Source organism: Capsicum annuum, chromosome 9, assembly GCF_002878395.1.
Source record: "Capsicum annuum cultivar UCD-10X-F1 chromosome 9, UCD10Xv1.1, whole genome shotgun sequence".
NCBI lineage: Eukaryota > Viridiplantae > Streptophyta > Magnoliopsida > Solanales > Solanaceae > Capsicum > Capsicum annuum.
The window spans coordinates 4242490-4253106 of NC_061119.1; the positions used below are offsets into that span (position 1 = coordinate 4242490).

Sequence of the window (10617 nt, forward strand, 5' to 3'; positions counted from 1 at the left end):
ACCTCCCGAACACCCTTCGACACCTAAATCCTGGGTCCATAATTTTTGGGCGTCAATGCATGTGTTCTAACCTCCCGAGAACCCACGACGCCTAAATCATGGTCCGACACTGCAGTCGACGCCACTACTCTTGAACAACTTTGCATATGACACTGGCAGCTGAGCACTTTGGCTGGAAATTCAAATTTGGAATCTCCAATTTATCACTCCACCTCTTTCTAATTTTGAAACAATTTTGCAATACTTGTGATAACCTGTTAAAAGAATACCACTTAACAACAATAACAACATACCCAAAATACCCAGTGTAATCTCAAAAAGGTCTGATGAGGATAAGTATACGCAGATGTTGGTCTTTACACCTAAATTGGAGGTAGACTTATCGACGTAGAGTTTTTTTTTTTTTTTTTTTTATGAGTTCGGGTTCTGGAGGAAGAAGGCACCGTGAATTTACCTTACCCCCTCTTACTATTTGAAAGAACCATGTAATTAGAGAGAGTTCAAAGGCTCAAGAACAACAATACAGGGGAAGGGAGGCATTAAGCGCGCTACTGACATCAATTATAGCCCATCATTTCATGTGGTTAACATAAGAATGACACTTGTGGTTGTTTTCGGAAACAACCTCTACCTCCACGAGATAGGGGTAAGGTCTGCATACAATCTACCGTCCCCAGATCCCACCTCGTGGGATAACACTTGGTATGTTGTTGTAACACAAGAATGACATTTTCACATACATAACACATATTATAAAGTTGAAGACACAATCAGATGTCATGTGTGCTTACACATAGATTTACAAGTTATATGGATCCAAATCTCCACAAACTAAATTAACCAAGATGATCTTGGTAGCACACATATATCATTTTACCAATGGTTGGGAGAACATACATAGTTTCAACGAAGACGTAACCGATGATTTGCTGAATACAAAAAGTTTCCAACTTCAAAAGTTAGTTAGTCCTGCTTGGAATCATCCACTCCAACTGCCTTAGGTACAGGATGGGGCGCGCCAGAACTTGGTTCTTCTCCGGCAACCTGTTACACACAACAATGTGTACTGTTATACCGAGTTATTGGTAATGCAGTAAATAAAAAGGACGAAAGGATTTAACTTTAGTTCAAATGGGCACAAAGACAAGTATATCTTACTTATCTTTAGTTTAAGACCACAAGATTCAAAAATTTTCTTTACCTTCTCGAACTCTGTGTCAAGTCGAAGCCAGACAAACAAATTAAAGCAGAGGGAACGGTCTACTATTTTAGTTGCTAAAAGTACATGGATCAAATAGTCCAACTCCGGAGAAGAATATCACTGGTGAATACAAAAATTTGTTCGAGCTCCACATATGGAAGTCATCAACATAGTATGTCGAATAGCTATGAAAACAAACGTACAGGTGCAAGCTTTGAGTTTTTGATTCTAGCAAGCACTATGTAGTAAACGCATATCTAGAAACTCGGCCGGCTTTGCGTCTAGCCACCACTAACAGGCTAACAACAAACAACAACATACCGTGTAATCCCACAAGTGGGGAGTCTTGGGAAGGTAAGATATATTCCGACCGTACCACTACCTCTGTGGAGTAGACAGGTTGTTTCCGATAGACACTAGGTTAACCACCATAAACAGGCTGCTATCCGTAAACTTGAATACAGATTTGAACAAATATATTCTCTTTTTTATCATATTTAGGAAGAGTTTTTTAGCAAGTGGAGAAGGCATAAAGAAATGCCAATCTGCACATTTTGATTTTCTTTTGATCAATTATGCGTCGAACATAAACTACTGCCAGTGCGTCAAAAAACCAACGAAAAAGCGATGTGGCATACACTAATATAGCGACTTAGTTCACGAGCTAGGTTTCAAACTCGTGAAGCATGCCTACCACACATCTCACAGTGTATTACCTCTGATGTTGAAAAGCCATAAGGGCAATACAATCGACTGTCGTTCCCAACTATAAACTTTTCTAGAGGTGCATGATATCATGGTCAAGGTACATTGTGATGGTTCAAGAATTAGATTATGCAGAGAGTACTCATGGCAAATAAACAATGCACAAGCTCAATTTCATCGCTATTCCGTAAGATTGGGAAAGTTGTTGGTAGCTAATATTTGACAGACTGATGAGCTCTACATAAGTTCGAGAAGTTCCCGCAACAAAACTCCAACTTGTTTTATTGACCGTTAACCCGATTTAAGTTGAGTTCCAAAACAAACTTGGGAAAGAAATAGGGGAGACCCAACAAACACTCAAACTTAACCTCAGTTGACAAGTAAGCACTCCAACTTTGGGAGTGCACATCTAGACACCTCAACTTGGTCTCAAATGGCAACTAAACACTCTGACTCGTCCCTATCGTTTCTCATGGACACTCGACGCTGACGTGCCACATAAATTTCGGACGTGTCTAAGTGATCATTTTGTAAGTTGGATGTTCAACTGACACAATGGAGGTGAGTTGTGGTGTCTGAATGCGCATTTTCGAAGTTGGAGTGCTTACTTGCCAGCTGAGGAAGTTCGATTGTGTGTTTATGTATTGTGACTAATGATCTCCGCAATGAAGAGACTCAAATGAACTTACAAAGTGAGGAAGTTATTTCATTTCGGTCCAGAAATAAACGGGAGCAAAAAAAGTTTGTCTAACGTGTCCTACGTGAAGCAAAATGTCTGGACTCTTTGAGTTCTGTTAACAAAATAATTCTACATCGTCTCGTTGCAGAAATATTTCAATCACGTTGAGGGTCAAATCTACAACTTAACTTCATAAAACCAAACCCTTGAACCACATCAAACGCACTTCCATGTACTGTACAAAAGCTTGAACTCAAACAGTAGATCATTCGATAACAGTGTTCCTTTACGTTATGAACCTCAGGCAGACAGGAAAGTTCTGGAAAGAACAGATTTGATAAGAAACAACAAACCGGATTTTACAAACCACGTTTTTTTCTTTTTTTCTATCGTTAAAATTAGAGAAATGAAGAAAACAACTTTACTCAAGAATGCCAAATGAGAACTAAGTCTACAGTTGATGAAACGTTCTTTGGCGCTTTCTTCGTTTTGGGTTAAGCATTTCATTCGACATTGTACTTTGGTTTCGTGGTATTTATTATCATGAAGATCTGGAAGAGGACAAGAACAGACAGCAATCACCTTAATCCCCTGAGTTCTAGCGTCATGTGTGTCGGAGTGTCCTCGAAGATTCAGTACATTGATTTCTCAACCCATACTTCACACAAACACATTCATATTCAGAATATTTAACGTTCTAAATGTTATCATCAAAAATACTTTCTACAACTACCACCACATATCCAAACAACAGATACACCTAGCCACCCAAACCACACACACATACGCGTGATCACATTATATCAATCAACTAGCATAAATCCTACTAGTTCAGTTGGCTAATAAATCCAACAACAACAACATACCGGTGTGATCCCACTTGTGGGGTCTGGGGGTGTAGGATGTACACAGACATTACCCTACCCTTTTTAGGGTAGAAGGTTTCCGATAGACCCTCGGCTCGAAATAAAAGAGAACAATTCAAAGCATGGTAGCACAAAAATATGACAGAAAAATAACAAAATACAATGCAAATGACGCAACAGATAGTAAGACAAGTTGAAGAAAAGAAACTGCGGAATTACTACATAATACTACTAATTAGGAGAAACTGAGAGGACGCTATATGAGATACAAGGCAAATGGTTGGCTATATGAAACCATTTTACGCTTATTCAGGTATTTATGTGTATACATATACACACAAGCATAAATAAATTGCAACCAAACAAGTCTAAGCAAGATCATCTAGCTCATACATATCCCAAGAAAAAAAAAATCCAGAAAAGTCAACAAGTTGAATAAAAGATCACACGCTAATAATCAAACAACTTACAGAACTATTAGGTTAGTAGCTTAAAAATTCTTCTAATCCCAGGACTAATCAATGCCTCTGACCAAATGCAGGACAAAACTTCCACGAGATTATTATCTCTTGTCCCTCATATACAAAATCATTGGGTTTGTAGTAGCTCAAAAGTTTTTCAAGCAAGTTAACACAACAACATACCCCGTGAAATTCCACAAGTAGAGTCTGCGAAGGGTAGAGTGTACGCAGAACTTACCCCTACCTCGTGGAGGTAGAGAGGCTACTTCTGGAGGACCCTGGGCTTGAATACAACAAATCAAAGTAGGTATGAAAAGGGAAAACGTGAGTGAAGAAAACATAGCAACTACTGAGGAAACAATAACAACAACAAATTAGTGCAATAACCGAAAAACCATAACAGTTGATGATAAAAATCAAAAGCAAGAAACTACAAGAATAACGCACAATAACCAAAACACCATAAACAACAGATGATGATAGAAATCAAAAGCAGGACATCTATACAAAAGATCGCGATTTTACAATAAAACAACTTACAGAATTGTTGGGTTAGTAGCTTATAATTTTTTCAAGCAAGTCAACATGTCCATACAACAGATCACGCCTTACATAATTATTGGATTTTACTAGCTTACAAATTTTTCAAGCAAGTCAACACTTTGAAACAAAAGATCACGTCTTTACAAACAGAAAATTTACATAATTATTGGGTTTAGCAGCTCACACGTTTTTCAAGAAAGTCAACTCATCTAAGGAAAAGATCACACCTTTACAATCAAATAACTTAGGGGTTGTTGGTAACGGGGGATGGGATAGATAAAGTTATCCCATGTGATCAATTATCCCAACTTACAAATGGGATAGCTTAAAAATATTGGGATAATAATCATGGGACTAATTAAGAGAGCCTTTGGCCATGAAAATCTTTTACTTTTACTGGAGTTGAACTCCGGAAAACACGTTCAAACTGAATTCCAGAATTTTCAAGAATTAAAAAAAGAATATTTTTTTTCACTTTTTTCACTCTAAATTACTCACAAAAATTCAAAAACAACTCCAAATTGTATTCTTGGCCAAACACAACTCCCATTTTTCACTTTGAAAACAAAAACTACTTTTTTCAAATTTCACAATGAAACATGGACAAACGCCCACTAACACCCCTAACCAAATACACAACATAATAATCGTGTTATTATTCCTTATCCCTCATACCAAACAACCTATAGACTTAAGTTTCATAGAAGCTCACAAGTTTTTCAGGCAAATCAACACATCTAAGCAAAAAGATCACACCTTTACTACAATCAAACACCCACTAATACTCCTAACCAAACACAGAATAAAATAATTCCGTGATTATTACCGCTTATCACTCATACCAACCAACCACTTTATTGAATTATTCAGTTAATAGTCGCTCACAAGTTTTTCAAGCAAATCAACACATCTAAGGAAGAAGATCACACCTTTACAATCAAACATCCATTAATACTCCTAACCAAACACACAATAAAACAATCCCGCGATTATTATCCCTTATCCCTCATACCAACCGACCCCTTTATTGAATTATTCAGTTTATAACAGCTCACAATTTTTTTCAAGCAAATCAACACATCTCAGCAAAACGATCACACCTTTACAATCAAACACACACTAATACTCCTAACCAAACACACAATAAAATAATCCCGCAATTATTATCCTTTATCACTCATACCAACCGATCCCTTAACTGAATTATTCAGTTTATAGTCTCTCACAATCTTTTTCAAGCAAATTAACACATCCAAGCAAAAAGATCACACTTTTACTACAATCAAATACACACTAATACTCCTAACCAAACACACAATAAAATAACCCCGCGATTATTATCCCTTATCTCTCATACCAACCGACCCCTTTAGTGAATTATTCAATTTATAGCAGCTCACAATTTTTTTCAAGCAAATCAACACATCTAGGCAAAACGATCACACCTTTACACTCAAACACCCACTAATACTCCTAACCAAACACAGAATAAAATAATCCCAGGATTATTATCCCTTATCCCTCATACCACCGACCCCTTTATTGAATTACTCAGTCTATAGTCGCTCACAATTTTTCAAGAAAATTAACACATCGAAGCAAAAAGATCACACCTTTACAATCAAACACACACTAATACTCCTAACCAACAACAACATACCCAGTATATTCCCACCTAGTGGGGTTTGGTGAGGGTAAAATGTACGCGGTCCATACCACTACCTCTGAAAAAAGTAGTTTCAATAGACCCCCGGCTCAGGACAAAAAGACATTAAACAAAGTGTAATAAAACATGAAACAAGATGAAATAACAGAAATAAGGCACCCACAATTCACAAAGTAGCACTATACACTATAAAACCGCAAGCACCCACACCTCATCCAAACCCTCCTAACTAGAGACACACAATAAAATAATCCCGCGATTATTATCCCTTATCCCTCGTACCAACCAACCCCTTTAGAGAATTATTCAGTTTATATTAGAGAATTATTCAGTTTATAGTCCCTCACAAAATTTTTCAAGCAAATTAACACATCTAAGCAAAAAGATCACACCTCTATTATAATTAAAAAAAAAAAAAAAAAACTTACAGAATTATTAATTTTATTTGCTGATGGCTTATAAGGACAAGCAGCAGGTACTCTTTCTGGTCTCTGATATTCTTTCCCAAACATCCTATAAATTTTCCCCTATAATCATTCCACAAAAAAAAAAAAAAAAAAACATTAACCAAAAAAACAACATTATAAACATCAAAAAATTAACAAAATTAATCTAATTTAATTATTTTTAAGGAACTTACCATCAGAATATGGAAAAGCACAGGTAATAAATTAACGATCGGTACAAGGAACAGAGGTAATAAACAAGCTACGCAAACCTGTAATTTTTGCCAAAAAAAAATATATATATATAATTAATTAAAATCAATAAAAGGGTAAAAATAATTAGTGGAAATTTAATTAAGGATTTTTGGCAAATTATGGATTTGATTATTCTTACCATGTTTGAGGATGTTTTTTTTGTGTGCTGTTGATTTCTTTTGTTTGTTGTAAGGAAGATGATAAGGAAGAGTAGACTCTTGAATGAGATCTAACTTATACAGGTGAATGTTTGCTTATACATGTTCGACTTCATCCAAATAAATAATCTTTTAAAAAAATTATTTAATTATTAATTTTTATTTATTTCATATGTGTAGTATTCAGGTCAACTTTCGCACACCTCTATGAATATCTGTCATCTATCATTAAGATTAGGTATAAAATACCAGAAAATTATTTAATTATTAATTTTTATTTATTTCATAAACATAGTATTCAGGTCTGCTTTCGCACACCTGTATGAATATCTGTTATCTGTCATTAGGGTTAGGCATAAAATACCAGAAACCAAATTATCGAACCGAAGAATTTGGTATGGCAATTGAGATTAAAATTTTAAAATTACAGTATTTGGGTTCGGAATTGGTAAAAGATATTACTACCATTTAGTATTTGGTATTCACCGAATACCAAATTATTGTTAACTGACTATAGTCTATACTTATAGGACACGAGTTCAAATTAATATTCTACAAAAGGTCAAAAAAAACTCACAACCTAAAAGCCTATAATACGATATTAATTTAAAAAATTTAAAATGAAAATCACTTTTAAATTTTTTATTGTTAGCAGTCGTGGACAACATGTTCAAATATGAAGTTATTGCTTCATATTACTCGTATTTTCTTTATTTTGGCTCTATCTATCAAGACAACCCGAACTTGTTTAGTCTTGATGCAACTTTTAGGTATATCTAAGTTACGGAGAATTGATGCAGAGATACTTATTTCCTGCCATATCTAAGTAATCAAAAAGGTTTGACACTATATTGTAATATGATTTTAAATAGGGAAAATGGTTAAAAATACCCTTCTACTTTAGTATATTGGCTAGATTTACCCTTCGTTATACTTTAGGGTTAAATATGCCCCTACTGTTAAAAAAGTATATAAATATACCCCTCCTTTTAACGGTAATCCACCATGGTATGACAATAGGTGAGGTGGATGTCACTGGCATGCCACCTCACCACTAACTATATTTTTATTTTTTTTCATTTCACAAGCTTTGGTACTCAGGGAGTGAGAGGTGTAGGAATAGAGTAGGCATCTTAGTAGATGAAGGACTTAAGGGGCAGGTAGTGGAGGTTAAGAGGGTCAACGATAGGTTGATGAAGATTAAGTTGGTCATTTGGGGGTTTACTCTGAGCGTGTATAGTGTTTATGCGTCGTAGGTGGGCTTGGACGGTGAGGAGAAGAAGCGATTTTGGAAGGCTTTGGACGAGGTGGTTAGAGGTGTGCCTAACTCTGAGAAGATTATTGTAGCTGGGGATTTCAATGGTCACATCGAGGTGTTATCGGGAGGTTATGGCGATGTGCATGAGGGTTATGGTTTTGGGGAAAGAAATGAAGAGGGAGCTGCTATGCTGGATTTTGAGAGGGCCTTTGGGGTGGTGGTAGTGAATTCGAGCTTTCCAAAGAAGGAGGATCTCCTAGTCACTTTTCGAAGCGCAATAGCTAAGACTCAGGTTGACTTTCTGCTGCTTAGGAGAGGGGATAGGACGCTGTGTAAGAATTGTAAGATCATTCCGAGTGAGAACCTTTCGACCCGACATAAGCTTCTGGTGATAGATTTGGGCTTAAAAAGGGATAAGAAGAGAAGGGGCGGGGAGGGTCGACCTAAAATAAAGTGAGGGGACTTGATGCCGGTAAGTGCACTAGAGATAGGTGTAATACCCGTGTTTTTTCTTAGCTTGAAAATCATCTCAAGGATGTTAGAACTTGCTTTGAAATAAAAATTCATTCTTATACACGCGGTATTTCCATAATGTTCACTTCCTATCACTTGGGAAATTGAATAAGCTTTCATTGATATATAATTCGCCCAAATCCGACACCCCGATGAAGAGTTAGAGCCTTTTTAGTGAGACAGTGTTTGACCTGAGCCTTCAGCGCGTCGCAGAGATATCTCAAATGACAATTGTCAAATTCCAGTATTGCTCCGCGATACTGGCGCGTCGCGCTAAACTTCCAGGTCGTAGACAAGGTGGCAATACGATAGCTCCGCGTCGCGCCATCGTGCAGTTTCCCAATTGTCAATTTCCAGTGACACGGTGCGATAACGCCGCGTCACGCCAAGGGCCCAACTCTGAAAATTTTAATTAAAATTTAATGACGTGTCTAGGGTTAAAAGGGTCAACTTCCTACCCCTATATAATCCCTTGAACACGTGATTCAGCCACTTTTCACCCAAAACATATTAGTTTCTCTCAAGTTTATCTCAAGAACAAACTAGGATTTCTATTGGGGATTCAAATTCAGGAAGGTTTCACCATCAATCTTCACGAAATCACGAACTAAGATATGCATAGTGTTCATTCTTGGACTCCTTTCGTCCATGAAGTCCAAGAATCCTTTTTAACTACAAGATATGGATTTTCTTCATGTTTTCATGCTTTGCATGTTCTTTTTCATGTTGATAAATGAGTAATTGATTTCTATTCCATGAATTGATGATAAATTCCATGTGAGTTGATTAGTATAGATAAAGATTTGCGAAATCTCATGACTAAAACCTTGTATAATGGAATTGGAATTGAAGCATGATGTTTAATTGTTGTATAATGTGTTTACATGTACTATGCCTGCCATATGTTTGATAAAATGCCTAGATGAAGGAATATTGTCTAACTAGCATTATATCATGAAATCCCTATGCATGTACAAGTCCATGCCTATTACATGTTTGATGAAGCGCTCCTATGAATGTAGTATGTATTATGATGTTAGTTAAGTCTTCAAGTAAATCATGTTATGTCAGTTTCCTTCTATCGAGTCCTGGGGGTACTTGTACCTGAAATATTAGCTGTGTGACTAGAGCCATGTCATGTTTTCACGATACTTTCAGTCAAGCTATGAACTCTTAGACTTCCGATAGTTTTATGACTCAGGAAAAATCATCATGATCTCATGACTCAGTCAGTTGTCAGATATCATTAGTATTCCGTCAGCCACGGAAATTCAGTAACTCAGTCCATGCTCAGTTCAGTTCAGTAAATCATGTTCAGTGTAAGCCTGTCAAGTGGGTCGGGCTGACCCGGCCCTACCCGACCCACTTAAAGGACCCGGCCCGGTTTGACCCGGCTTGATAAGCCCTAGGGCTTTAGGGTTTTGGGTCCCAGGCTGGTTATTTTTTTAATTTGGGCCCGGTTAACCCGTCCCAGACCAAGCTCGGTTCAGGCCCCGGCCTGAATTTTTTTTTTTTAAAAGGGTTTTGGGTCAAACTAGCCGTCGTTTTTGGGTCCAAATGGCTAGTTTGAGGCCATTTCTTAAAAAAAAAAAAAAAACTTTAAAAATTATTTTTTAATCCCAAAAAAATTTTATAAATACCCTACACCTTCAAATCATTTTTCACACAATATTTTCACTCTCTCAAATTTCAATTCTCAAATATTCAATATATTTAATTTCTTAAAGTGTTCACTTTAATTTTTTAATTTTGCGATTACAAAGTACGAGCAGAACTTTCTAAAGTCGCAACCTTCGGATACTTCCAAAATTTGGTATTGTCGTTCCATCTCATACGTTTAATTTTTATTTATTGTATTAATTGTTT

General features: G+C 36.5%; 2 protein-coding genes across 2 annotated transcripts; one reads left to right on the forward strand and one right to left on the reverse strand.

Annotated features, from left to right (window-relative positions):
* Positions 1 to 729: 729 nt before the first annotated feature.
* On the reverse strand, positions 730 to 7122 carry LOC107843136. Its single transcript, XM_016687321.2, has 4 exons — positions 6962 to 7122; positions 6762 to 6839; positions 6550 to 6648; positions 730 to 1044 (listed from the first exon to the last, which is right to left on the reverse strand). Exons 1-4 carry the CDS (start codon positions 6962 to 6964, stop codon positions 964 to 966), a joined length of 261 nt encoding a protein of 86 aa, XP_016542807.1. The 5' UTR covers positions 6965 to 7122; the 3' UTR covers positions 730 to 963.
* An 868-nt stretch (positions 7123 to 7990) lies between these two features.
* On the forward strand, positions 7991 to 8695 carry LOC107841712. Its single transcript, XM_047397003.1, has 3 exons — positions 7991 to 8000; positions 8082 to 8140; positions 8237 to 8695. Exons 1-3 carry the CDS (start codon positions 7991 to 7993, stop codon positions 8693 to 8695), a joined length of 528 nt encoding a protein of 175 aa, XP_047252959.1.
* Positions 8696 to 10617: the final 1922 nt, after the last annotated feature.